The following is a 27,785-nucleotide window of genomic DNA, read 5'->3' as shown; positions in this document are numbered from 1 at the left end:
GGCAGGAAGAAAAATGTAGCTCTGACAGAAGAAGGACACCAACGTGTTTCTTTTCCTCCCCTCGAATCTCTTAATTTCAGTGCCAAGTACAAGGCAAGTGCTCCTGCCTCTGCTTGGAGCAGATATTTTTCTCCCAAAGAGGTGTTAGTACACACTTTGGTGCAGAAGGACCTCTAGTGTCCCTTCGTAGCTCATGCTTTGGCCTCACAGCTCTAGGTGGGTATTTATTGGTCACAAGATCCTCGTATGTTCGGTGGAAGGGTGGAAGGAGATAAGGTCCCCATAGCAATTGTAGGGAAGCGGCTGGGAAAGACAGGCTGGGTTGCTGCTCCCTGGGGTGAAGGCAATGACTGTACGCACCAGGTTCACCTTGTCTCACTTGCACGGCTCCTTCACATCCCTTCTTCTTCACCTCAGGGGCCTCTGTGTGCCTTTTTGTGCACCACAGGCTGCTCCATTCAAATATATTAAATGCTTCTGGTGTCTCAGTAACAAATTTTCTACTGTGTTTCAGTGAACACCAGTATAAACTGTAGATTAATGTTGTGCTTCTTGGGAGTCTTGTAGAATTCCCCATCAAAATCTGTGCTTAGTATTCAGCAGCATAAAATTTTCTTAAGGAGACTGAATTTAATCCATCAGTGAAAGCTGTTAGGAATATGATGAAAATGCTATTATGTGTTTTGATCTATTTTTCTCATGTGTATCCCTTATTTCATCATGAGGGTGGCCCTGCATGCATCATTCCAGTGAGAAAAGTAGGAGGTGGGTTGAATGAGGTGGCCTTTCTGGGGGGAGAAACTCTCAGGGTCTTTGAACGCAGGGAGAGATTTAGCAGACAATAGAAAAGACCATGTGAGAAGCAGATGGATTTTAGATGTTCATATATTTCTAAACTGGGCATTTCACTTGGTGCTTGACTTCAGTCAGCCAAGTAGCCCCTCTGAATTTGCGCGGGCTCTTACTTAGGATACAGGGAGCAGCAGAGTAGGTCTCTGAGCTTACACAAAGCTATAAAGGATGGTCACAGGCAGGTCACCCTCATAGGCGAATAATGAAGTCAAATGGGTGCCTTTCCCACATGGAAAATCCTTCTACCCGCTTTCTGATCTCCCGTGTCTTCCCACCCGGAGCACCCGGACGCTTATGACAGCCGCGATTTCACCAGAGCCCAGCAGCTCACACGGTTTCAGCGTAGGGGCTCTATCAGCTCTGCACTCTCAGGCGGCGGGGATCCCGAGAAGTCGCATCGCCGGCTCCTCCTCCCGCAGATGTGCGGAGCCAGTTTCGGTTTCCGATTCCCTGTCGGGGCGGGGCGTTCCTGGCGCTACCCCCGCCGCTGCCACCGGACGTGCACCCGGCGCTGCCGAGCTGGCGGACGGGCGGCGAGCGGAGATGCCGGCGGGACGGCGGCGGCGGCAGCGGCAACAGCAGCGGCAGCAGCGACAGGAGCAGCAGCAGCGACAGGAGCAGCAGCAGCGACAGGAGCAGCAGCAGCCACAGGAGCAGCAGCGGCAGCAGCCACAGGAGCAACAGCGGCAGCAGCAACAGGAGCAACAGCAGCAGCGGCAGCAGCAACAGGAGCAACAGCAGCAGCGGCAGCAGGGCGGGCGACGGGACCAGGCGAACGGCTCTCCGCCGAGTACGGGAGGTACCGACCGGCGGGAGCGGCGCGGCGGAGCGGAGCGGTTCGGGGAGGGCGGCGGGGGCGTCTGGAGCCCTGCCGCGAGTGGGAGCTTCCTGGCCGGGGGCAGAGCCGCCACCGGAGGCGTGCGCGGGGCGGTGAGACCCTCCGGGACGGGTCTGTGCGTGGGCAGGGTCGGGTCCTTGCAGATGAAACCGCTGGAATTGCAATAATCTGCTGTTGCCTCTCGGACAGACCGAACCACGGCATGAGGTGCTCAAACATGCCCCAGTGCGCAGCGGTCGGGGGAGACTGGAAGGAGGGAGACCATGACAAGGAATGGACGTGAATTTCTTTTGTGGTTGCATGTTGTGATTAAGCTGGGGAGGTGTGAGAAGCGTGTGTAGTGAGAGCAGAAGCTCTTGGTGAAAGCAATACCACAAAGAGATGTTGAGGAGGAGGCTGAGATGTTAAGATGCCTGCTGCCTTAGCGTGACCGTCATGCCTGTCCTTATTTGTTCTGCAGAGCACACGCAGTCGCAGGGGAATGAGGAGGTGCGATGCTCAAACCATGATGAAACACATATGCTCGTTCTCTCCTCTGATGGGATGCTTTCTGAGCAGTGGGCTACTGCTTCAGCTGACTGCTCTAAGACAAGGTAAGGAGTGGAGGGATGGATGGTAACAGTCAGAGAAGGTGGCCCACTTTTCCTAAAGGTGACATCCAAGAGACTGAGGCATGTTCCTGTTGTAGAGAGGGAACTGGAACACATTCTTTCCCAGTACCCCAAATTTATCTTCTTTTATTACCCAGCAAGAAGTACACTGATTTTGAGGATAATACCAAATTCTGAGCTGCTTGAGATGCGTATGAGACAGGCTTCTCTCAAACTTAGTAAGGTTTGGTAGCATATAGCAGAGTAATGCAGATGACTTGCAAGCCACATGTGGCTTGAGAAAGCTGTGGGTGAAAGAGCCAAGCACACCTGAACCTTGCCACCATCCAGTTAATCTGGGAGGGTAACTGTCATCTAAAAATGGCACAGTAGTTTGCTGTGGGATTTCTGTTAACTTGCCCAGGGCTGAGCCTGGTACTCTTCCATCTTCCCACAGTGCAAACCACAATCAAATCACTTAGTGCGCCTAGCATAAGAGCAGGGTGAATCAACTTACAGACAACCTGTATTTTTCCACATAATTCCTGCTAAACATGCTAGGCCTTGGTGAGCAGGAGATCTTATTTTGTCTCATGGCACAGCATCTATCTATTTTGATTTTTTTTTTTTTCCTTATTTTTGTAGGCTGGTGAAAGAACTAGAAGACCATCATATTGTTCAAATAGCATGTGGGGACCAGCATGCCATGGCACTCTCCAGAGGTAGCCTCTTTCAAGCACATTTTTCCTCCAAACAGGAGTCACATTATGGCAAGCTTGCTCTCAGTGTCAGTGGTGACACTGTTAGAGAGTAATGATCGATGGGCAGGGGACACAAAGTGCACCTGGTGTCAGCGGTGCGCTTTCCTCTCAGCACCCAGGGACCTGCAGCTCTGTCTCTCTCCAGTTCCTTAGCACTACCCCTCTGCAAAGGTGTGTTGTGGAGAGCAGATGTGCCCACCCCATTCTGCAGTCACCAGACTTGCTCATTCTTAAGTTGGACCACCCCTTTGGTTAGAGACTTCTTGCAAGTATGGCTTTATAGGTTGTAGCACCCTGCCTTTATTCTTGCTGTCCTGAGTGACACAAGCAGCATGGGGCTGCCCTGAAGGGATCAGAAGCAAACAGGGAGATTTGGCTCCAAATGATGGTCTCACCTTAGAGCTAGATCTCTGAAAGCAGCACTGATTTTTGCTCCCACTCCCAAAGAGACTCAAAGGAAGCAGAGAGGCTGAGCTGTTTTCTTTTGTTCTGTGTGTGAAGGAGGTGAGCTCTTCACCTGGGGCCAGAACGCCCATGGACAACTTGGAGTGAGCAGGCAAACTGCGGTCATCCAAAAGCCACAGCTGGTGGAAAGACTAAAGGGCATCCCACTCGCTCAAATTGCTGCTGGAGGAGCTCACAACGTTGCTGTGTCACTCTCTGGAGCTGTGTACTCCTGGGGAAAGAATGATTTTGGACAGCTGGGACTCGGAGACACAAGAGGTAAGGAAGAACAGCAGTAGGAGGGTGTTTTCCTGGTCAGTGAGCTTACTGCAGACACAGGATTGGCTCAGGAGTGTCAAGCCCCTTTGGAAGAGCAGTGACATTAAAGTCTTTGGAAAAAAGTACGTTTGGATAAGTTCTTTGTTTCTGAGCTATTGTATCCTACCCAGGAAAGACATGCAGGGACAAGGGATTTAGGGGCTGTATTCTGATGAATTTATGTGGCAAACGGCGTAGCATGTGCTCATAAAACTGTATGTCTCATAGGTCTCTTTCCACTCCCATTCTCTCTCCAGGCAGTCTTGTATGAAGGAAATTCACTTTATACCTCTTTGCCTTCTTTAACTCTCTGTAAATGCAAGGTGTGATAAGAATTAAAATCAGCCATTGTCTTCAAACCTAGAAGGCTGGAGCAGAGTTGCCCTAGCCGGACAGGACTTGAAGTCAGCGGGATCTAATGAGTCCAATATATGACCCTTGAGAGTCAGATATTTTGAAGCCAAGTACCTTTTGGCAAGCAAATGTGAAAGAGCTGTGTTTTGTTTCGGATTTAATGTAAATGAAAACACTATGAAAAAGACAGAACATTACGAGAAAGAATATGTTACTGTCCGGGGTAGGAAGCAACTCAAACCCAAGGTGTAAATACATTAATTGCTGTAAGAGAGGACTAAAAAGTGCTAAAACCCTATTTTCTAAATCTTTATTTGTGTGAGACTCCCCAGTTCTCCTTCACTTTAGCAGTACTGTCTTCTTTCCAGACAGAGGCTGCCCATCCTACATAAAAGCATTAGAGCACTGGAAGACTGTATTTGTCGCATGTGGAGCAGATCATACAGCAGTTCTCTCCAAGGTGAGTCTGAAGTGGAAGGTAAGCATCTGGGCCCTCACCCTTGGAGAAAATATATGCTGCTGAAAGTCAACACAATAGAAACGCCTGCTTCCATCAGAGTCTGAGGACAATCCCTAAGGGATAATAAATAAGCTAGTGGGTAAATTTCCCTTTGCTCAGATTCCTGTCACCTGCATGCAAACTTTTGCAGGGAGATGGTGAATGGGAATCCTGGGGCAAAGAGGTGCAGTTCAACTTTCAGTACTTTTTGAAAACATGTTATTTTTTATACCATATTGAGGACTTCAGAAAATGTGAACAATATCTAATTCACTAGGGTTTACTCATACAAGTAAAACTCTTAAGCAACAGGCAGTTATTCTCAGGAGTTAAATCACTTTCCTCAGGAGTTAGATGATTGGGACATTAGACAACGTAAGATTAGGCTTGATGTGAAGTGGACTCTACCTGTGTTAGAGTTAGGGATGTTTTGAATCAAGTCTAACTCTCGATGGTGACCATTTGAATGTTGTTAATAATGCAGTGATCCTGTTGTTTTCTTCTTCATCTTCAAGGAGGGGTTGGTGTGCACCTTTGGAGCAGGAGGGTCTGGCCAGCTTGGTCACAACTCCACTCGGAATGAACTTGTGCCTCGTCTGGTGGCTGAGCTGTGGGGAGCAAGAGTCTCTCAGATTGCCTGCGGCAGGTGGGAAACTACCAATAACCTTCCGAGGTCAAGGTCTTAGGCGAATCACTGCAGACCAGAAGGGAGGGGAGTCACCAAGATGTTCAAATTGCCGCATCCCAGTAGATTTGCGCTGTCAGAATATCGTCCACTGTTCAGGTGTAAGCCACCCTCCTGCCACAGCCCTGGTGAAAGCAGAACCCTCAGCCCGTGCTGAGCAGAGAGGGAGGGCTGCAAAGAACACCAGAAACCCTTGTTTTTTTTTCTCTTTCAAGAAATAGAAGGTATACTGGGTTCCAAACGGCAAAATCCTGTCAAAAACCTGCATCAAGAAAGTCACCAGGTTCCCATCCACTGGGTCCTTAGAAAGAACAAAAGAGGGGTGATAATTATCCATTTTCATTTTGCCTTTCTGGAACTCCTGGGCTTTGTATCAGGCTCAGCAGCACAGAATTTGCATTTAAACATGAAAGACTGTGTAGCTAGCAAGGCATAACACTTTATTTTTGTATGTGGAACCACAGTAAATCACAAACATTAATGGACAGCATTGGCAATTTGGGTCCATGCATTTATTGCTGAATGTTTATGCAAGGAATGGTCCTAAGACTTCAGTTAAAGGCATTCTCTAGCTGAACTGTCAAGCCTCAGCTATCCACTCTGAAAACGTATCTGTAAATTTTATTCTGACTAGCCTGGTGGTATTAGCTTATTATGACCATTTTTCTTTTTCTGATCAGACAGCACACCCTGGTCTATGTCCCCGCCTTGGACAAAGTCTTTTCATTTGGTTCTGATGAAGAAGGACAGCTGGGAGATAAAAGAAAGCCTAATGAGTTGATACCACTTCCCATCGATTCACCAGTGAATACTGGAAAATCCCATCAGGGTAATGACCACTGTAGATGTGTACAATCTGTATTTGTTTCTTCCAGGGAGATGTTTGCTCTCATGATTTCATGTTTACACTGAGAGTCTAACATTAATATCTCATGCTTGCTTGGTCATCCCAACAGATTCTACAGTGGATAATTTGATTGGCTGCTTGATTTATCATCATGGGTAATAGCCACATAGAATCAACTTTTAGACAGACAGCTACTATCTGAGAGCTTTTTTTACTGTTCCACATCTGTGCACTGACCTCCCTGAAGATAATGACTGTCTCCTTAAATGTTTCTTTGAAAATCTTTTTATTCCTTCACAGAAAACAACACATCACAAAAGGTGATTGAAATTACTGCAGGAGGAAACCAAAGTATTGTCCTCTGCAAGAAGAACAAGGTAGGTGCATGTTTGATCATGGCTTCTAATTTTGCCTTGTTCACATTATTGCTAGAAACATTTGCATATTCCATCCTGCTTGTAGAGCTCCAAGTTCATTGCATTGCAGTTCTTTCCATGCTTACCCAGAAACTAACTTGTATTGCAATTATGTATCTGTTCTGTGGTTAATGAATCTGGATGGTGCTGGGTGACCATTAATTTATTCATACTTAGACTGAAATCTTCTTGTAGTGATTGAAAAAAATAATCCCATCTGCTGGACTTGTAATCTTGTCGCTATTTTTACTTATTTCACACAGAATTCCTGTTTGAATGGAATTGCCACTCTGAAGGATGAAAATGTGGATGCATGGATCTCTAGTTCCAGTACAAAAGACTGGGAGAGTGTAAAAAAGTAAGTCAGAAACCTGCTGGGTTTTTTGTTTGTTTGTTTGTTTTTTCATTGTTTGAGGGGTGTTTTGTTTGTTTTTTGGTTTTGATTTTTTTTTCTTTTTTCTGCCTCAATACATGATTCCTCTAAAAAATATTATTCTTTGGACACTGTTGTAGGCACTGATGGTTGAGAATTTGGCTGAGACAGAATGTTGTATCAGCACTTCTTACCTAGTTTTTGCACAGGAAAAAGAGATGTTGATAAGCAATAGCCCTTTGACAACCCTTTTGCAGGAACAGAGCAGATGTACTGCCTGTCTTCGGAATCCTTTCCGTCTCTTTCACAGAATGGTTGTTAAGGTGATGAAGAGCTGACAAGTTATGTCAGAGAAAGATTTGGTCTGCAGACTGATGCCTTGTGCAAAAATCATAATTCAGAGTATCCAAACTGGAATGTTCTTTGTGTGTCAGCATTTAAAAATTAGTGATCCCTTCTTTAATTACCCATTTTCAATAGCAGTAAGTATATACCGCTGTGGGAAGCCTTACACTTATGGCTGAGAATTACAATTGTGTAGTCTTTTTTTCAGATCTTATGTGTGAGATTATTTTATTTGGGAAAGTCTGACTCCAGCTGCTGATTTTGAGCATTTAAAAGTATTGGCTAATTTGCATCTAAATGTTTCCCTGACTACTTTTGGTACAGTTTGGAACATGTGGAAAGCAGTTGTTGAGAGGGTGAGAGAGGGAGGGTTCTTTCCAGATCTCAACAGGAAGGGCCTGACAGCAAATTTTGTAATAACATAGCTGCTTCAGTAGGAATAGAACCAGGAAGACAGGTAGTAAGTCTTGCATCCCTTCAGGTGCTGGGAACCCAGCTTTTGTGCAGCAACAAATGGATCCCCTGATGGATTTTTCCTCAGTGTGATACAAAGATCCCATCTGTGAAGGGGTTCCTCCTCCCTCCCAGGCCATTGTGCCTTTTATTTTGCATAACAAATAAAACCAGATAAGGTCCCCACCCATCAGGAGAAGCTATCTCCATCACAGCACCCACCAGCACACAGCACAGGCTGGCATGGGGCACTTGAGCAGGTTCCCTCACAAAGCCCAGGAGAGCAGAGGTGGTTTGTCAAAGATCACTAGCTCCTCAAATACAATGTCTTCTGCAACACTCTCAATGAATTAGTGCTAAAAAAAAAAAAAAAAAAAAAAAAAAAAAAGTGTTCAGGTGTAGACACACTGGTACTCCCAGTTTTTGCTCTTTCAGAATTAAAAACCTGAAGCTGCTACTCATGTTGAAAGGATTTACTTCAGTTTGTTTTTTACTGTCAGGAATATCGAATTGATCTTTTCATCTGAGGCCTGCATCAACGGAAGCTTCCTGGCAAAAAGGTACCTGTGTGCTGTCTAAAACATAACAGAACATATTGGCTGCATGTAAACTGACCAGAAAGTGTCATTTTAGCCTGTGTATGTAGAGAAGATTGGTTGTATTTGATTTGCAAGAAGCAAGTCTTAATTTTTCAAAGCCCAAGCTAAAATTAAGTTTTTTATTCCCCCAGTCCTATTGAAATTTGCTATAAAAGCTCACATTCCAGCAGAATATCCCATAGTGGCATTTGACAGATGATTATAATCCATTTAGGCAATATTACAGCTCCCAAAGGACCCATAATAGCTCCTCCCAGCACTGAAGTGCAAGTCATTTTAGGGTGGAATACAGGAAGCCTACCCTTAACAGTGCACAGCTGCACAAAGCAGGAAGGACAGAATATTAATCAGGTTACACCCCAGTGAGAATGTGTTCTTAGAACAGACAAAATTATATATATATACCCACTGGAGCCAGGGCTGAACTTTCTGAGTATTTTCTGATGTTAGGATGCTTAACTATCCACTCAGAAACAAAAAACAGCTTCTCACATCATTTGATGTTCTTTTTTACATTTGTCATAGAGACAAACATTTCAAAACTTCCAAAGAAGTCTCGGGTGTAGACATGGCAGAAGTGCAACATTTTTATGAGAAGGTCAGCAAGGTGCCAAAAGTCTTCAGTGAGGTAAGGATTCAATATGAAGATTCCCACTATACAGATACTGAGAAGCTCTGGATTTGTGCATGAAACTTGGGAATCTATGATTTTGGCAAAACATAATTGCATTTTTAACCCATGTTTCTGTTCTGTGTTTTTGTTTGTTTGTTTTTCCTCTGAAGGTGTTAAAGGGGATTTTGAAGTTACAGTCATCATTGTCTTCCTCTCCCATCTCACCTGAAAATTTCAGAGTCTACTTGATCTTGCCTTTTCTTATCCAGGGAGAGTGTAACACCACTTATCATCTCAGGCGGGTAGCACAAACCATCATAAAACTCCAGCCACACAACCTGCGAACACTTGGTAGGGTTTTATGATGATAGCACTCAATGATTTAAATGCCTGGTCATTTTTGGCTGCAAAGTAAGAGTTAGTATCACTGATGTAATTTGCTCCATAGTTTTGCCTGATAGAAATGCATTTGGTAAGAGTAGAAACATGGGGACTGCACAGCAAGACACAAGAAAAAAAATCATCTCAGTCTGAATTTTACTAATTTTTGTAGTGCAAAATTAAGCTTGTTTTTGTTTAGTTCATTTGATAAAAAGAGAAAATGTGGCTTAATACACAAATTGCAGTTATTTGCATGTTACCTATGACGAATACTTCACCAGCTGTTTTCTTTATAGAATGCCTGTGGTCAAATCTAGAAACATCCTTTTTCGAGCAGCTTGTCGTTCTATATCAGAGAGTCTCCCAGGTGATCCTGTCTGACTTTCTCGAGGATGTCAGACGTTGGCTAGGAAACCTCTACCACCTGGACCCACGTCAAACAGCGACCCTGGAAATGCTGCAGATTCTTTACCAGGTGAGAAAGCATTTGGATCCTGATTAGATAGGATATAACAGTACGAGTTAGAGTAGTTTAATCCTTTTTACTTGTTGAATTCTCAGGGTTTTCTTCTTACAAGGGAACATGGGGCCTTCTCATGTGGGATGGCTTCAGGAATCTGTTTGGCTCTACACCAGAATAACTTTGAAGGAGTCCTGCTCTTACGTTGTGCCTGAACGTCCCTCTATAGAAATGAAGAGCTGATGCATATTATAGCCTCCGTCAGGGGGAGGGATGCTTTCAGTGGTGTGAGGAGTGCATGTATTGATGCGTACAGAGCTATGGATTTGCTGTCCATGATCTAGCATGCCCATTCCCCTTTCTGCTGGTGAGATCTCTTACCCCAGTAACTGCTCACAGTATGTAAAAGACGACCTGCCTGCGTGGCACACTGTGGCTGCCACAGTAATGCTGTGTGGTGCTTTAAGAGCCTGTTACCTGAGAAGTTTTCTGGGACAATAGAATTAGGGCATCTTTAGCTGCATGCAAACAAGGGGAAGGGACAATAACTGTATTCTTCTTGACAACCATCCTTTCTCCTGCTGAAATGTTGAAAGTTTAGGAAAGTCAAGAGCTCAAATGTGCATTTAGTATGAATCGGAGAGAGTCATTAAATGTTGTTCAAAATTGAATATGTTTTTGGCCAAGAATGCAGATTTGGGCCTTTAAGTTTAGACTCTTGAATCTGTGTTTATCCAGGTAAGTAGACTCAAAAGTGCACCAAGCCTATTCCTCCATAAGTGCTTACATCATTTGAAGCTTTACATTTCACTGTCCCCCTACAAATCATATCTTTTTATGAAGTATGAACATGTATAGGGAGCTTCAGACTGTCCCACAACATGAAAGACACTCAAAGTGAAACACACCTTTCTTGATGGAGTTTCGTTAAGGGATCTTCATTGTAAATGGAAATTGCTTTCCTCAATGGCTTTCTGAGACTCCTCACTGTTGACTGCTGTGCTGCTTGTAATATTTCTATCCTTCCACTACTGTGCAGAATCTTGGAGCTCTTCTGCAGAAGCCTTGCTACTCCTTAGTCCTGTCCTGTCACACAGACACATGGCTTACTAGATCTGACACTCATTTTCATATTGCTTGTTATCAATGCAGGTGAACTCCAGAACTGGTACCAGGGTAAAAGAAAACAACTTCTATGTGCCTGAAGTGAAACAGATTATCTATAGGTGTCGTTTCGTTGATATAAGAGGAGTAAGTACAAAATCTTACCAGCAGAGCAAACCACTTTTTTTTTTTTTATTTTTTTTTAATTTTTAATGAGTCAATATATACGAAAGTCAACTCTATACTCTAGCCCAGTACCTTTCAAAGACAATGCATTTTCCCTACTCCTCTAGCTGTTTTAAATTATGCAAGCCATTTGCCATCCCAGTATTTTAGCAGCTGCAATAGTGCCTTTCCAGCAATGACCCCTGGTTCTGAGAGCTGTCCTCCAGCATCTTAAGCAGCTGTTTACTTTGAACTGGTGTTAGTGTGAAATAGCACCACGAGGGTTGATTGCTACAGTTCTTATTGCTGTGGATTTCATTATGTTTAAATAACAGAAATGTTGTGAGGTGTCTTTAAAATTTTATGCAGAAACTTTGTCGAGCATTTCAATTTAGTTATATCTAAAACCAAAGCTGTGGTAATAGAAAACAATCTGTGAAGTGGTTCATTTCTTGATGACATGAAGGAGGGAAAATTAGCTACCAAATGCATCGGTGTCATAGGAAGCAGCATGAAATGGAAATGTGGATATTAGGGGCTTCCTTAGGCAAAAAATGCCTGGCTGAAATTCGCAGGACAACTACCTCTTTCATAACCTTTCATCTGCTAATGTACCAATTTTGTACCAATTAATCGGAGCAGAAGAGAAGGCTTGAGAAACAAAATAGAATAGAATCAAAAGCCAAGTAGTACATTACCTGAAGCTGCTGCCTTATCACACTAGAGGTGTAACACCTTGAATTAGATTATTTTGTATACCAATATCTACTTTGGTATTACAGATAATAAAGCAAACAGTTTTTAACAACAATGCTTGGGTATCCAGGACATTTTTACTATGCGTTTTGGTTTAGCGGAATTATGGAAAATGCTATTAAAATCACTACATCTCTGTTTTATTCCTGGAGCACTATAACACAAGTGTCTGCCTGCACAGACAGTTCAGGTGCCTCTCTGTCAGGGTTTCCCACTCACAGGAGTGTTTAGCAGACAGTGTGCCTTTGTTGGTGTAGTGTTCGTGTACACAACAGGGGCGTGTTTTAGAGATAAAGGAGTTTGCCAGGGTACAGACTGGCAGTCCAGTCTGCACATGTACCCCCAAACTTGTTTGATTTTGTAAGAGAAAATCAACACGTCTTTTTCCTCCTTCCTTGTAATTTTAGACAGTCCTATGGACGCTGAGCAGGTATCCATGCATCTTTGACATACAAGGGAAGATCATGGTTTATTTTACAGAACGCAACACTCGGGCCAGCCATTCGAGTGATGTAAGTATGGGCTTTATTTTTTTTTTTTTTCAATTTAGAAGAGAGAAACACACTTGCTAACACATTGTTACTTCAATCTTCAGATACCCTTAATAGTGGCGCCCATGAAGCTGTGGCAGTTTCCAGTAAAAAGACAGTGTCTTCTGCAAGACATATGGACCCATTTAAATAAGGCATCAACCCAGCAGTTTAAGAATCTCTTACAGGTAAGATACCAAATTGTATTATTTGTTAGTTCTGCTGCAGTGTTCTTTGATTTTCAGTGTTACTGAAGTATTGGTAGAAGAGGTTTGGTATTCGCTGAGCAAAAACCAAAACTGCTCATCAAATTATTATGAAACATGTTGCATGGAGGACGTAGAGTAAATCTGGAGGGTAGTAACTTACATTCTTATTCCCCACAGCCATCAAGCTTTGTTAGCGTAAGTTAAATGCAAGTGGCAGTGCTATTTACCATGAAGTTGCTTTTGGGTAATGTAATAGGATTGCTCAGGAAAATGGTAACTGGTGAAGTCTGTTACTGCTAGGCTGACTTTAAAGACTCTGGGCTAGTTTGCTGTATGTGGAAAAACCTGGTGGCTGGGGACCCAGCAAGCAACATAGCCACAAAAGCCATTTCTTGCATGGAGATGCTGCCTGAAGGGACAGGAAGGATAGTGCCAGCAAGAGAGGTGGAAAGCTGATGATAATGCTGCTGTCTCTGTGTGGCTTCAGTCAGTGGTTTCCACACAAAGGTTCTCACAGCTGTATTTTCTTCAGGTATTGCAATGCTAGCCCTACCCTACAAAAGCCTGCATGTGAAAACAGCACCTGGGCAGAGCTTAACTCAGGGACCACATGCCTTGCCAATCACTGACACCAGGGCTGTCAGAGCCTGGCACCATGCCCTCTTACCAACGTCTGGGTCTTTCCATGTGAACCTTCTTGCCAGCCAGAGCTGTCAAGAGCTTTTCCTTCTTGTACACTTGGGAGAAGATTCACAATGGCTCCTAGAGCTGCCTTTCCTTCCCCCTTCCTCACTACATCCACTGACAAAGGCATTTATTTACAGAGCCAGTCAGGCTTGTGCTCTGTACTGTCCTCTAGAGCTAGTCTCTCTCCATCGATTGTACATGGAGCCATGACAAACAGCTGCACTTAGCTACAGTCAGCCTTTGAATACAGACTTTGAGTGCTCTTGCAGGCACTGCCTTTCATACAATGCATCACAGCATTATTTGCCCAGCAGCAGCCCGATCAATTTGACTGGATTATTAACATCTGGCCAAGAGACACTGAGGTCTGCAGTATGTATAACTTGGTGCTGCATTTCTGAGTTTTTCCAAGAGGCACAGGACATTTATGTGTCTGTGGTACACATATAAACCACCCTGTAACAAAATACAAAAAAACCCCTCTTGTAATAGATTGTGGCATTAACCTCTCCCCTTTGTAGCTGTGTCCTGTGAAGACATTTTGTCGGACAGTACCAAGAACTTTGCACGTGACACCCTCATGGTGGTCTGTCATTCCGTTTGCTGTTGTTGCTTTAAATGAAAACAGGGAAGGCTGAAATGTTTAGCAAAAGTATTTTCTGTTCCCTTTACTGAGGAGGATACTGCTAAGGGGAAAGTTGATCTACATACTTAAACAGAATTTGTAGCTGCCAGCTTAACTACCAAATCCTGGGCTCAGTTGGAGTTCTTTTTTCTCTAACCTGTCAGGAGATGCCTCTTTAGTGGAGACGACCCATCCTGGCTATCAAACTTGGGCACTCAGACACATTTAACAAATAGTACAGGGACACAGATCTCCTAAGCAGACACTGGAATATGTTGGAGGCCACTCTAATAAAACCCCCAAATGCACAAATACATTTTTTCTGCAGAACTGTCATTTCCCCATATTTTTGTATTTCTTCCAAGAAAAAAAAAGGCAAACAAGCAGCTACTGGACATATAGACATGGGTATCCTCCAAGTAAATATATTCATTTAACTCAAGTCTTGTTATTAAACATCTGACTAATTTATTTTATATTCTTCTGACAGTGAGACATTTCAATAACACACATCAATTCAAAACAAAACCAAAGATCATAACTCAAAGAGAGATTCATATTGCTGCATCTTGTCATTGCTTATTATTTAAGATCAGTTATTTCATTCATAAGTTGTTCCCCATAAAAATGCTCACTACCTAGATCTTCATTAGTGCCGCTACAAATCCACTTGAATACACAAGAAGGAATTAATGCTGCTTCTTATTCCTCCTCTTTATCTGCCTTAGCAGTAACTAAGTAATAGGGTGCTGCAGATGACTTAATACAGTTCCAGATACTACTAGGAAAATGATGAGTCACTGGTGCCAGGAAGGAACTCTCTCAAATCAACTTCAATACCTGATTAGAGTAAATAAACTGCACTGCTTTAGAGAAGCCCAGGGCTTAGCAAACACCTCACACTAGTTGTGCCTAAAAAGCTTAATCCCCATCCAGGTCCACAGGTGGAAGAACACATAAACCGGTATTGTAACAGGGAGCAGGAGACTGTAGAAACACAAGCTGTTGGTGCTGGTGCAGCCCTGTGGGAAGGTTTCATCGACGCTGGCTGAGTAAAACAAGCCTGCTAGGGACAGGAGGGGAATGAGCACAGTCAGGGTGGGCAGGGAGGGGAGCAGGCCTCCTCCAGCCATCAGGTCCGTCACTGCTCTGACTCCTTCGAGCCCTCGGCTGGCGGCTTCTTCTGAGTCGTCCTGGCAGCCTCGGGGATCATGTTGGGGATGCCGTCGATGATGGGGTACGCGATGCCCAGCTCCTCGTTAATGAGCTCGTTGGTAGCTTCTTCGTACCTGGCCAGGCAAGTCAGGGAAAAAAAAACAAGAGGAGTGAATGACCGGGTTTGCCGCTGGCAGCCCCTCCCGCTCGGCACGGGGCGGCTGCAGGCCAAGGGCGGGCGGCCAGACCTGCCATTCCGCCGCTCAGGGCCCGGCCCCGGCCCCGGCCCCTCACCTCAGCGGCCGCTTGGAGAGCGGGCACACCAGGAACCGCAGCAGCGACGGCTCCAGCGGCTGCGCTAAGCTGGAGCCCGAGCCCTGGCCCTGGCCGTGCCCGCCGCCGCCGCTCGCCGCCCTGCGCAGCACCGCCGTCCCGCCGCGCAGCATGGCCGCTCCCCGCGCCGGTGCGCTCGCCAGCCCGGCCCGGGCTGCGCCGCGGAGCGCGCACAGTGGTTCCGCCCGCCGTTCCGCCCGCCTTCCCCGCAGCGGGTGCGGGTGCCGGTGCCGCTCCCCCCGGCGCTATGGGTGTCTTGGTGCCCGCAGGTGTCGTTCGAGGGCGAGCCAGGAGCGGACGAAGGTGGGCTGAGCCGGGAGCTCTTCAGCGTGGCCGCCAAGACCCTCTGCCGGCCCGACACCGGGCCGTTCCGCCACCTCCCCTCCGGCCTGCTGTGGTTCCCCAGCCAGGTAAGGGGGCCCCGCGGCCCGGGGAGGCGGGGAGCCTGCGCCCGGGAAAAGGCAGTAACGGCTTGTTCCCCGTGTGTTTGTTCCTAAGCAGGCCCCGAGCAGCAAGCGCACCTTCTTCCAGATCGGGACGCTGTGCGGAATGGCGCTGTACAACGGGTACCCGGTGCCTTTCCCCTTCCCCAGGGCTCTCTACAAGAAGCTGCTGGGCCTGGAGCCCGACCTCGGCGACCTGGAGGAGCTGTTGCCAGCCGCAGGCCGGTACGAGCCAGGCAGGCCCCCGATGTTGCTGGGAAGCTATGGCTGAGGCGGGTCTGCTGGCTTGAGGATGCGCACAGAGATCCACAAGGCCATATTTGGGGTACCTCTGGCAGCTGTATTTGCCATCGCAGAGCTGCTAAAAGCCACAGATTATCAAGGTCGCCTTTGTCCAGGGCATGAATGTTGCTCTCAAACAGGGGCTGTCATCGCCAAAATAAAAAGCTGACCCCATGGCTTACAAGGGGACAGATTTCTGGTCCATGCGAGCTTAAGTCCACACTGTGAATATGTAGTTCAAAACCACTTTGAGCTTTGTGGAAGAACTAAGCACTCAGTTACTAATGTTGAGGGTTTTTTCTGATTTACTAATTACCAGTTTCCACAATGATATTACACACAAGCACAGTGTTACCATATGCTGCTGTTGTGCCAAATCTGACAACCCACAGTGGGGTTTCTACACACCAGGAAAGGAGATTTCAGGCAGGTATAGCTGGCAGAGGTGCTGCTGCCACCAATATAAAGCTATGCCCCTGAAGCCCAGCGTTCCATGCAAGTGCTATAAACAGCCGAGAAGATGAGAACCCCTTTCCTGAAGGCAGCAAGTGCGTTGAAGTGCGAAAGAGCCCTTAGTGCTGACTGAAATGTCAGGTTGCTTGCAATACTTTGAGAGGTGCCACACCCCAAAACAGTTCTCTTGGATTATCCCACTGGTCCACAGTTAATTCCTCACAAAGCTTTGGTCCAAGCCTACCACTGAACTTTGTGTAAAGTTATCCCCACAGGGCATGGGGACAGACTTGCCTGGAACCCTTTGAGGTGAAGGCATTTGCCCTCAGCTCGAGGCAGCAGCAGGACATAAGTGTACAGATCAGTTTAGGGCCATATATGGAGGTGAGTATAGGTGTTCCGTATGTATATGCATTTAAAATCTGCTTGTCAAAGGATGGTTTTCAGTGGAATTTGAAAGTGCTTTGCATGATCATTTGTCCTCTCTCTTTGCCCCTTTGTTTTTTGAAAGGAGCCTTCAGAGAATTTTGGATGAAGAATGTGATCAAGTCCTTGAGAGCCTGGACATGGACTTCACGGTAAGATATTATTGTGCCATTCAGACATGCCATGTCGCACTGCAAATGACACAACTTGTCTGTAAACTCAAACTAAGAAAAGTGCTGTGTCAGGCCCTGCAGAAAGAAAGAATGTTAGATGTAGCACATTTATATCTGTCCTATATAGATATAGCACTCAATGTTTTAATTTATTTGTATAGATAATGGAAGAAGGAGGTTCCATGGTTCCTGTTGAACTTAAAGAAAATGGTGCCAACATTCCTGTCACTAAGGATAACAGGTCAGTTTTATTTTTCTTATCCTGTTGTCTTGTTATGAGTGTGTGAAGTAGCATATCTACACTCATCGCCATATACTCTTAAAAAACATTGAACATCAGCTTTGAGCCGTTGGTCTTGGTGCAATAGGTTGTATGCTTTCAGTTCTTGCTGTACGTGCTGCATATGCTCTAGACATTGAGTGTTTGTGCAAGCAGTCGATAAGAAGGGGATCTTTGGACTTCCTGGCATCTGCATATACAGAGATGCCTGGCCTTATCAGGGAAATTCCTAACAAATGTATAAAATACCCCTGAAGAATATTTTCGGGGAAATACAACACCTCTGGGAGCTCCAGCAATAAGGTGCTGTTTTTTTTTTTTTTTTATGAGCAAAATGTTTCTGGCTTAGTTACATATATGGAATGTATCCTGTATATAACAGAGAAGGAGCAATCTGTCAGTATGGTATTGTGTCAGTATTAACCTCAGCACAGAGGAGAGAGAAATTCTGCGGCCTGAGTTACACAGATGATCTGAGGACCCACAGAGATGCACAAAAAGGCTGCTTAGGAAGGCTGAAGTACAGCATTTACATTGAGTTGATTGTACAAGTACAAAGTCACTAAACAAATCCCCATCAAAACCAGAAGATTAAAACCGTACTGATTAGCAGTGGCAATATTTATTTTGATTTCAGGTTAATTCTTGGGCACTCAGCGGGAGTTTTGCTGAATTTACCACATTTAGCTCTGCTAGGCTCCATTTAATAGTGAAGTGTCTGACAGGATCTCATTGGAGGGTTCACATGAAGTGCAAAGAGCATTATAAAAATGAATCCATGTTGGCCAGCATTCTCTTATTTGTGGTGATCCTTCTAGCTTATTCAGTGAATAATAATTGCCAGTGATGACTTCTCTCAGTAAAGACTGAGTCATTATAGTAGAGCAGGTCCTTTGGAATAAAGAAATAAAGTTCTTTATATTTCTCCTTTTAAAAAAACACCTATTGCATTGTTTGTCTGATTCAAATTATCTTTGCAGGAAAGAATTTGTTGACTTGTATGTGAACTATGTGCTCAATAAATCGATACAGAAGCCATTTGAGGACTTCATGCAAGGGTTTTTAAGAGGCTGCCCAGCTGAGCAGTGGAAGATATTTCTCCCTGTAGAACTCCAGATTGTTATCCAGGGACACACAGAATTTGACTGGAATCTGCTGGAAAAGGTATCGGATACAAGCACATACTTCTGCCATATCTGCTGACCGTACAGTTTTTCAGACCTCTTGTTTTGTTGAGTGCATAGGTCATGAACAAAGAAACAGAAGCTCAAGAGACTTTCTTTTTCTTAATTTATGTCATTACTTTGAGCGTGTTTCAAATCTATATCAGGTACAAGAATAAATAGGATTAAGAATCAATTTGTAGCTCAAGGATTGTCCTATGAATCTTTGGAAAACAAATGAACAAGCAGATTCCAGAGGTTAAGAGGATTTTAATATCTATGAACAGGATTATAAAATTTATCAGATAAACTGTTGTGGCTTTAAATAAAAATGGGAATAGTGAAGATTAACTGGCTTTGTTTATTTTTATCTCTTTGACAGAATGTGAAGTACATAGACTATAAAGAGTTAGATCAAACCATCAGGAATTTTTGGGCTGTGTTTCATAAACTCCCAGAAGAAAAAAAGAAGATGTTTCTTGGTAATGTATCAGGCATTTTAAACTTTTCATAGCCCTTTTCTCTACCCCACAACACACATTTTAGATGCTTGCACATGAAAAATATGTTAGTTCTGAACAGCTTTTGACATGCTCCCTCCCCCCATTTTCTAGTGAAAGCCACAAAGAATTGCACAGACACAGCTCTGAGCCTCCTCCCCTCCCTTGAGGCTTGGCTGAGCACATCTGACCGCCTTGAGCCTTGCAATTACTTTACGTCTTACTTTTGTGGTTATCACTTGTTGGTCAGAGGCCTCAACTTGTGTGAGCAGACTATATAAGGAAAAGTAAAAGAGGGCTTATAATTATTATGAATCAGCAAGAGACTTTATTATATTCAGGTACAAATTCAACAAAGCAAAATAACTAACTTACAGACATAGCCATGTTTTATACTAATTTCCTCTCATGATTTTCGTTCTCTGATAACATCTTGTTTTGTTTTGTTTTCCGTTTGCTAACTGCTTTTTGTTTTTCTTTTTTCCCTTCAGCTTTTTTGTCAGGGTCTGATCGAATCCCTGCCTATGAACTGGAACATTTTAGTTTTTCTATTGTAGCTCCTCAAGTAGAAAATCCAGATGGGTCCTATCTTGCTGCCAATACTTGCGAACGCATTTTGTTCCTCCCCAGATACAGCAATAAAAGAATACTCAAGAAAAACTTGCTCTGTACCATAGAGCATAATGAAAATTTTGGCTTGCGTTAACTCTTGGTAAGAAGCACTTTAAAGCAAAAGTAGGAAAACAAGTCCTCGTTTCACGTGTTATATTTCTCTCTTAATTACTCAAATATACTGGTTTCCACACTGCCTTATTCTTAATGCACTTTATATACTTGAGTGTGTGTATTCACTGAGATTTTATACAGATTATAAAAATGAGCTTAAACCAGATTACCTGATTGTTAGATTATAAAGTTAGGAGAGAAGAATCCTATTTACCATGCTTCAAAGAAGCAAGCTGATAACCAAGTGTATTTACGTCTATGTGCATCTTGTCTGCCTTGTGCTGGTCTTGTTTAGTTGGTGAGCTTTCAGCAGTGGGGATTCTGCAATAGGAACATTACTAAGTGTATAGCCAGTACATGCTAAGCATTCATTGTTGCAAGAGGCAGCTAGGGCAAAGTTTTAATCTGTATTAGTTGAAGATTCTTTTGGGGAGTAAGTAACGCTGAGGAGACTTGTTCCTGCAAACTGTGAATTGAAAGAGCAGTCCGTGCTCACCTGAGTATAGCCTTTGACTTATCTGAGAGAAGTTCTTAGGATGAGGATCTGATCATTCTTAGGCTTTATTGAAAGCTGCATTTGTAAAACACTAATGGACTTTTTATTATTTAGTGTGATATCACTGTTATATTTGTTGTCCTTCTTTATATTTTCTAAGGACATGTTGGGGAATTAAAGCAAACAAAATTTTAGGCTTGCAGAACAGCTGTGTACATGAGGCTTGCAGGGCTGCTGGAAGCGTGTTGCCAAAACTGCGTAGCACTGGCAGGATATTGACCATGTCAGGCAGGACATAAAGGCAGAGGAGGTATTTTTCTGTGTATTTTGCTCTGTGTAAAAACATAGAAAGAAAGAGAGAGAGTGACAGCAGTCATGAATTTTCAGCAGTCCTCCTCCTTCCTTTGGTGTGTTAAATGTGTCAGTGGACATACATATGTAATGAAGACTTTTACTGTATTCAATTAAATTATGATTTATTAAATTTCCACACTTGTAGCTGTGTTCTTCTTTTGTTATGCAGCTGCCTATGCATGACGGTGTGTCTGTGTTTTCTGTCCTCATTAACATGGGGAAGTTACTCACAAGAGAAGCCAAAGGCTGATGTAAATGTAGTTCAAATAGATGCATTGCATGGGCTGAGCAAGTCAGGGTCTTTCATATTTGGTGCAGAATATGCTTTAGATGAATGTATAAAATTGAAAGCGAGAAGAAGACGGCAGTTCTTACCTCCTGTTCTGTCTTTGTGTTGGGTATCACATGCACACCCTCTTGGATCAGGGAGGCTGCCTTTTTGAAGTGCCAATATATGATATAAAGCTTTTTTGAAGGTGACTGTTAGGCTAGTAAAAGTTTTCTAGGAAAGACGTAGGCATTATTTATGAATTTCCAGCTCGGTTAAAAGGATGTTTTTACATATTGAGGAAAAAAAAGCTTCATTTTAAGTTACGGTATAGTAATTAGTAGATAAAATCTTCAATCACTCACCTCAAGTGCCAGGGCAGTACAGGAAAACAGGTGGCACAGCAGTGGTGACAGGAAGGGGGGACCAGCGCCTTGGAGGATGCCAGCTGCCAGCCAAGGGGGATGAGGGGACATGTGGCCAGTGCAGAGCCAACTCCCAGACCCCTCACCCACCAGCAGCAGACAGGACACCACAGGGGTGCTGGCGTCCCCTGGGAAAGGCACCACCTTGCTGCAGGTGTATTTTTATGGAAAGAGGAAAGTGGCAGAAGCCCATGGTGTTGTCCCCATCAAGCCTGAGGGTCCCCATCCCACCCCTGGCTGATGCTGCCACACCGTCACAGCTGTCTGTCACAGCAGCTCAGCCTGCTGCTCTTCACCAGCCTGCTCCTTGCTGCTTGTTGCCGTTTTAAGTGTTTTTCTAAGCCTCTGTTAGGGCTTGGAAATCTGGAGTGATCCGTGCTGTGTGAGTGTACAAAAGATGCATTCTGTTTGGACTTCGAAATAACCCATTAGCGATTAAGTGATAATAGGTTTATTGAGAGCCTGAAGGAATTTCCTTCTCATCATGTACCGTGTAGTGTCACATCGGAGATTAGAGCTCAGAGTAACTCTACAGGCTATTTTTACTTTGTCCTCAAATAAGCCCTGCTTTTATATATATATATACATATATATATATATATATTTAAAATACCTTTAGAGGGAGCAAGATAAAATGTTCCTCTGTCATTTTCTAAAATGATTTGAGCACCAAGCTGTGTCTACATTTTCTCAAGCAGTGCTTGTTATAAAATATGCAGAGGAATACAAGAAGAGTGACCCTTGCACTCAGCTATGAGTTTAAAAGGCTTTACATAGACAGCAAAAGCATATTGAACCTGCAGCGGGATTTATTTAGACCACTCATCTGATATGAATGTTACCCATAGAAAAGCGCAGGAGCCTGGCAGAGCAGCTGATGTAACCAGCGTGGATCTGGGGTGACCAGGACAGCCCGTCAGCTTGTAAGCCATGAGGAATGAAGGTGGTAGCCTGGTGAAGTGTGTTAGGGGTGAGCTTCATGCTGGATGTGCTGCAGAGGACACCATGCAGAAATACCGCTTCCATGGGAGGCAGCAGGACCTTGCCTTGGCTGCCTAATCCCCAGCTGAGCCCCTCTCAGAAGCTCTTCCCCAACATGGGCAGGACCAAAAAAGAAAAGTAAAAAACTGAAGGGTTCATTGCTTACAGAACAATACAGAGACATCAGAGGCCACGTAGAAGGACTTCTCCTACCCACAGCAGCTTTCTGGCCAGGATGCCTGGGGCACAGGCCTGTGGCCAGTGCAGGTGGTTTACCTGTGGTGGCACACTCTGTGGCCAGCTTTACTCGCCTCCTCATGTTCTGTATTAGTGGAAAGCTCTGAGAACAGCCAGGACTGACCAAGCAAAAGCATCACTACCTCTGCACAGCCTCAGTAAAAGGTCTGGCCTATGAAGAAAGGCAACCAACAGCACCTAGTGAAGGACTCTAGGGAAAACAGCTGCTGGAAAGGTTCACAGGGCAGGTGAAATAACTTGTATTACCACAGCATTCAGGAGACCTCACCACATGCTCGCCCATGTGTTTCTTGACACTGGACTGTTGTTCAGTTGTTTGGGGGAGGAAAGACGTGCTTTGGAAATCAGGATGAGCTGCAGATTCTGGCATCTCTGAATACCTTTGGACCTGATCTCTGGATGACCTAACCCATCAAGGAAATGGTGAGGTGCATCTTCTTCTAGCACGTCCAACCTCACTATGGGCCCTGTGTGAGCCAGCACAGGCAGGATGCAGGAACAACCACAAAACCACGGATGAAATGCGAAGAGTAAATTTTATTTCCATTACTTTGCCATTCAGAGGCTCTTACAAAGGAATCAGCCAAGGTGGAGGCCTCCAGAGGGAGCTGCACACAGTGGAGTGCAGGGATACAAATAGAATGGCATTATTTTGGTGCCTTAATTCAAAATTTTATCCATTTATAAAGAAGCAGCCTTGAAAGTTCTCTACTAAGCTGAACTGTAGCCAGTTAGAAACTGGTTTAAGCAAGAGAGTGCTGGCTCCCTCAGACAAATTGCAGGCTATATTATGTCACAGACTTTTTTTTTTTTTTTGAGGTGTGTGTGTACCTTCCCCTACTTGATTACTCAATCAGAAACAAACAGAGGAAACAGATTGTAAAGGGAAACACTGTCTATTTTGCAAAGGGCTCCAGATGATGAAATAAATAAAACAAAAAACAATGGAAATATTTTTTCCTCTATGCTTTTAGTTGTTCTGGAAGCTGCTTGTCACACTGGTTAAGTAAGAACTATTACATCACAGGTGTAATTCTACATTAGAGAGTAGCTCTTTTTATGCTAAACATGCATGATCCACGCAAATACAGGTGAATTTTTATCCAATACAGGTCACATTGCATGCTAAGTACACAAACACTGCAAACTGCCAGAGATGTAGCATAAGGAAGATGAATGCTGCAGGACTGGACTTGTTTTAGGGACCTCTTCCTCCCACTCGGAGCCCTTGCAAACATCTCTGTGTGGTTTGCTCAAATATTGACTGTCATTTTGATGGTCCAAGTGGGATCCAGTTTGTGCATTGCTCTTGTGGTGTGCAGAATCTTTTTCTAATGGATGGCATTAAAATTAGGAAATGAGTACTCAGGAATTACATAATCGCTTGCTTATTGGCTTCCTCCCCCCCCCCGCCCCCTGTTTCTCCCAACAGAGATTTATGCTTTGACCACAAGTATTTTCCAAAGGTTGAAACATTGTATAAAATGTATGAATTCCTAAACAAACAAGCCTGTCAGGTGCCTAGAGGCCAGGTAAAATACAAGATGAGAAAAAGGAGAGAGGAAAGGAACTGGCTATTGTTATTAGTGACATTTCATGCTTAACAAAACAAAGAAAATAATTTTAGGCAGCGGAAAGCTGGCTTTCCCTTGAGATTTTTATTTAGAATAGCTTATATTCTAGAATATTTGCATATGCTTAACTTTGCCCATTGATTTCTACTGTCTTCAGGGCAGCCCCTGATCCGCTCAGCCAGTAAGACTTGCTCAATCTCTGCAGCCACAGCCCGCGGCCGCGGTTTGCTGGTGTCCCCAGCGCTCGGCCCTTGGCAGCAGCCCCAGCCGGGGTGGCGTTTCTCATCGGCGGGGCCGCGGGCATGCCGGCTGACCGACCGCAGGGAGCCGTGACCCCGAGCAGTGCCCTAGCTCCGCGGAAAGGACGTTCCCCGAACAGCTCTTCCTGGGGGGCGAGGCGGAAACGGCAACACAGCGTCCCCGGGAGAGCGCCGTCCCCCCTGCCCCAGGAACCAGGCTGCGGGCACCGCCGGATGCCAGCAGGCCGGGAGCCCCGCAGGGCCGGCCAGTTCTCCCCTCACCGCTGCTCTCGCCAGGCAAACGCTCAGCACCGGGATGCGCTGGCGGGGCGGGGCGGGGCGGGGCGGGGCGGAGCGGAGCGGAGTGGGCCCGGGGATAGTGCTGGGGCAGCCGGGGCGGACCCAACGTCTGACAGAGCGCCCCGCCCCGTCCACCGCCCAGTTGTGCTCCGGGGCCAGCCCCGCGCTTCCTATTGGCCGTCCCGAGCCGTCACTCCCACGGGCGGCCGCGGTGTGAGGGGCTGGACTTCCTCGTTGCTGTGGCGGTAGCGGCGGAGCCGGCGGCAGGTGAGTGATGGGGAGCGGGGTGGCGACCAGAAGACAGGGGGGCTGGGGGCAGCCGCTTGCTTTGGGCGTCCCGCCCGGCGCGGTCGGAGCCCCGCTGGGGTGGATCTGAGCCCAGGCCCGTAGCGCTGGGTTCGGGCCTGGCCCGGCCTGTAGCGGCGAGTACGGGAGAAGGGGAAGCCCAGCTGCCAGGCGGGACCGGCGGTCGGGCTGCTGCTGGTCCCGGCACCGAAGCGACCTGTGGGGGAGAACGGGCAAGAGGCAACAGCGGCAGCGCGACGTGCGCGGAGCAGCGCGGCGGCATGGCGGAGCCCCTCGGCCCCCCCGCTTGCCGCCCTGCTTGGCGCAGGACGCGCGTCCCCGGGCGGGGCCTCCGCGGGCCCGTGCGGGAGCTGGGCCGGCAGCGGGGCTGCGGCTGGAGCCGGTCGGCGCTGCTCAGCCGCCACGGTGAGCAGGGATCCGTGCCGCGGGGGCCGGCTCTGAGCGGAGGGGGCAGCGCGTGTCCGAGGCCGCGGCTGTCGCTCCCGGGCCCCGGGGGGTCGATGTCCCCGCGGAGCTCAGCGCCGGTTGGGGTGGGGAACGGGAGCAGCGGTGAAGCGTGGAAGCCGAGAAACCTGTGTCTGGGTCGAAGGCAGGGTGCTGTTCTTGCTGGGATTGCAAAATGGAGACGATGTGGGTCTTGTTGGGCTTTATCTATTTCTAAATGTTTTCCATGGGGACACCTCCAGCTGAGCGCGTGTCGTTATACAGTGGAAATGCTGTGTCTGCTTTAACTCGTTCACTGTTACACCTTGCATTCTCTTGCTGTGTAGCCTGGTTTACATTGGGCATTGAGTTGGAGTAAAACGAAGTCAAAAGGAAGATGAAAGTGGGCTTTGGACGTTTAGTGGCAGAAAGAAGCAGTGAATTGCTCCATTATTGGGCAGTGCTCAAAAGGAGCACAGTTGCTAGCTGAAATCTCAGAAACAATAGGGAAGCAAAAAACTTGTTTATTTATGCCCTGCCAGTTGGCAGATCTCTGTTTAGAGAGCATTCAGCCTTGAGTGTTGCTTGTTGCAAGCACAAACTTAAATAACTTTACAAGAAACACTATAGTTGTGGTTGCAGCTGTGGCTTTAGAATATGTCTGAAGAGACCGTATGTCATGATAGCTATTAAAAAGAAAAGAAAAAAAGGCAAATTAAAACACATCCTGTCATGATCTTACATGTAGCATGATTATTTTACCAAACAACCAGGGTTGTTTTCTCACTAAAGGATATATACTTAGTATGTCAGCTGAGCCTTATTATAGCAGAGGGTGGATGTTCTACCCACAATAGATTTCCTCTGTGTTATTGCCTGCCCACACTAGAAACATTTTACATGATTGTTTTAGTATAAGGAGGTATACAGTTTGTAGAGGTAGTTTGCAGTGTAACGTGCATTTTTACTTCCTCTGCTGATGTAAAAGAAGAGAAACTGTGTTAACCAGATTGGAAACAGAGCATGAAATTGTCGTTTGAAGCCTTGTTCTGTTTCAGGACACAGCTCCTACTTGAACACATGGTGTATTAAAACTTGCAGCAGCTTTTTCTAGGGGGAGAAAAAACCCCAAATATTAGTCCAGTTGTGGCTTTAAAAATGTGCTGTGTCTTCAAAATAAGTAAATTAAAAATGTGTTTTACCATACCACTGGAAAATATTTGGCTGTGCCTGTATGTCCAAGTGGCAAGTGGCTGTGTTGGTTTTCATCCTTCAGTGGAAAGCACTGCTCTGTCCTCTTGGAATATGGCTGCACAGGCACTTATCAGCAAAGTGTCTGGAGGATGGTTGTGGGATTCAAGGCAGATACTTTAAAAACACTAACCAAAAATCTAGTTAAGACCAGATTTTCTGAAGGGGATGTTGATGCCTCATTGTCTGCTGTAGGGATTGTTAAACTTCAGGGCTCTTCAGAAAATCTTATCACTAGCATGAATGAGAGTTGAGCTTCTCTGAAACATTATCCTATTGTGCATATGAATTACTGTGAGTTTGAACTCTTTCTATTGTAAATAGTGTCATACCCAGAGGAAAAACGATCTCATACCAATCTGTCACATCCCCCTGCCCATTACAGCAATTTCTTGTGTGAATTAGGAATACAAGGAAAGTAATTAAAGTATTTTTAGCATTTTAAATGAAATTAGTACTAGAAAAGATGACTGTAATCTATGGGGAGCAGACTGTTCATCAACCCTTCTAGAAAGATATCCCAAATTAATGTTTAGCTCATGTTGTACGATGTCATTGTAGTTCAAGTCATACAGAGGTGAAATCTTTTCAGCTCAAAGGCAACATCCATTTATACCAGCGGGGAATGTGCTCTTTGGATCTTCAGGTCTGCTGCTATTGTGCTGCCTATATCTTCATAACAAGGTAATTCCCCAGGCTTAAATGGCAGTTCCAGATTTCTGCTGTTTCGGATGTCAGTTTTGGAATGTTTCTCTGCCTTAGTGTTGCCACCTTCAAGGTGTTGCTTATGCCGTGCTTTTTTTTTTTTTTTTTTTTTTTCAGAGATAGAACATGAAGTTCAATTTTACTGTGTTCCATGGCATTCCTATTCTTAGTGTAAGAAATAGTGTATCCAGCACAGAAGGTATCTTCCATCAGGCTTTTGTGCAGAGGGCAGCCAAGTACAGAGTGAAATCAACAACCAGTTTAACAGCTGGACAGAGCGTTGAAATATCCTGCTTTTTTCTCTGGATGTTTTGGAGCTGGCCAGTGATAAGCACTTATGTGTATGTGAATGAATGGAGTTATGCTA

General features: G+C 45.2%; 4 protein-coding genes across 7 annotated transcripts in view; 2 read left to right on the top strand and 2 right to left on the bottom strand.

Annotated features, from left to right (window-relative positions):
- Positions 1–1,347: 1,347 nt before the first annotated feature.
- On the top strand, positions 1,348–20,822 carry LOC309438580 (E3 ISG15--protein ligase HERC5-like). Its single transcript, XM_082050174.1, has 23 exons — positions 1,348–1,651; positions 2,151–2,283; positions 2,926–3,002; positions 3,543–3,764; positions 4,526–4,617; positions 5,172–5,302; positions 6,022–6,170; positions 6,489–6,565; positions 6,868–6,962; positions 8,276–8,335; positions 8,900–9,002; positions 9,158–9,338; positions 9,665–9,843; positions 10,981–11,079; positions 12,261–12,365; positions 12,449–12,571; positions 15,662–15,802; positions 15,894–16,060; positions 17,082–17,148; positions 17,331–17,410; positions 18,430–18,613; positions 18,995–19,094; positions 19,604–20,822. Exons 1-23 carry the CDS (start codon positions 1,396–1,398, stop codon positions 19,816–19,818), a joined length of 3,036 nt encoding a protein of 1,011 aa, XP_081906300.1. The 5' UTR covers positions 1,348–1,395; the 3' UTR covers positions 19,819–20,822.
- On the bottom strand, positions 14,350–15,037 carry PIGY (phosphatidylinositol glycan anchor biosynthesis class Y; the record flags this gene model as incomplete). The annotated part of the gene is made up of 1 exon (XM_082050193.1): positions 14,350–15,037. One exon carries the CDS (start codon positions 15,035–15,037, stop codon positions 14,807–14,809), a length of 231 nt encoding a protein of 76 aa, XP_081906319.1. The 3' UTR covers positions 14,350–14,806.
- On the bottom strand, positions 14,958–15,626 carry PYURF (PIGY upstream open reading frame). Its single transcript, XM_082050192.1, has 2 exons — positions 15,354–15,626; positions 14,958–15,193 (listed from the first exon to the last, which is right to left on the bottom strand). The coding sequence occupies exons 1-2, from the start codon at positions 15,503–15,505 to the stop codon at positions 15,046–15,048; spliced, it is 300 nt and encodes a 99-aa protein (XP_081906318.1). The 5' UTR covers positions 15,506–15,626; the 3' UTR covers positions 14,958–15,045.
- Positions 20,823–24,910: 4,088 nt separating the features above from the next.
- The window catches only part of LOC309438579 (putative E3 ubiquitin-protein ligase HERC3), a 52,338-nt gene continuing 49,463 nt past the window's right edge, over positions 24,911–27,785 (top strand). The window contains exon 1 of one of the 4 annotated variants that reach the window (XM_082050172.1): positions 24,911–25,000. Coding sequence is in view for 1 of the 4 variants with exons in the window: in XM_082050171.1 (XP_081906297.1) it covers positions 25,300–25,444 (145 nt within the window). In the remaining 3 variants the exon portion in view is untranslated. Of the gene's footprint in view, positions 25,001–25,101; positions 25,445–27,378; positions 27,398–27,785 lie in introns of those variants that run through there. The other 3 variants (XR_014183822.1, XM_082050171.1, XM_082050173.1) reach the window with 3 other exon arrangements.

The sequence above is a fragment of the Streptopelia decaocto genome, assembly GCF_964273445.1.
Source record: "Streptopelia decaocto genome assembly, chromosome: 4".
NCBI classification, from domain to species: Eukaryota; Metazoa; Chordata; class Aves; order Columbiformes; family Columbidae; genus Streptopelia; species Streptopelia decaocto.
Note: the sequence above shows the minus strand (reverse complement) of the source record. Positions and strands in the feature narration are given on the sequence as shown.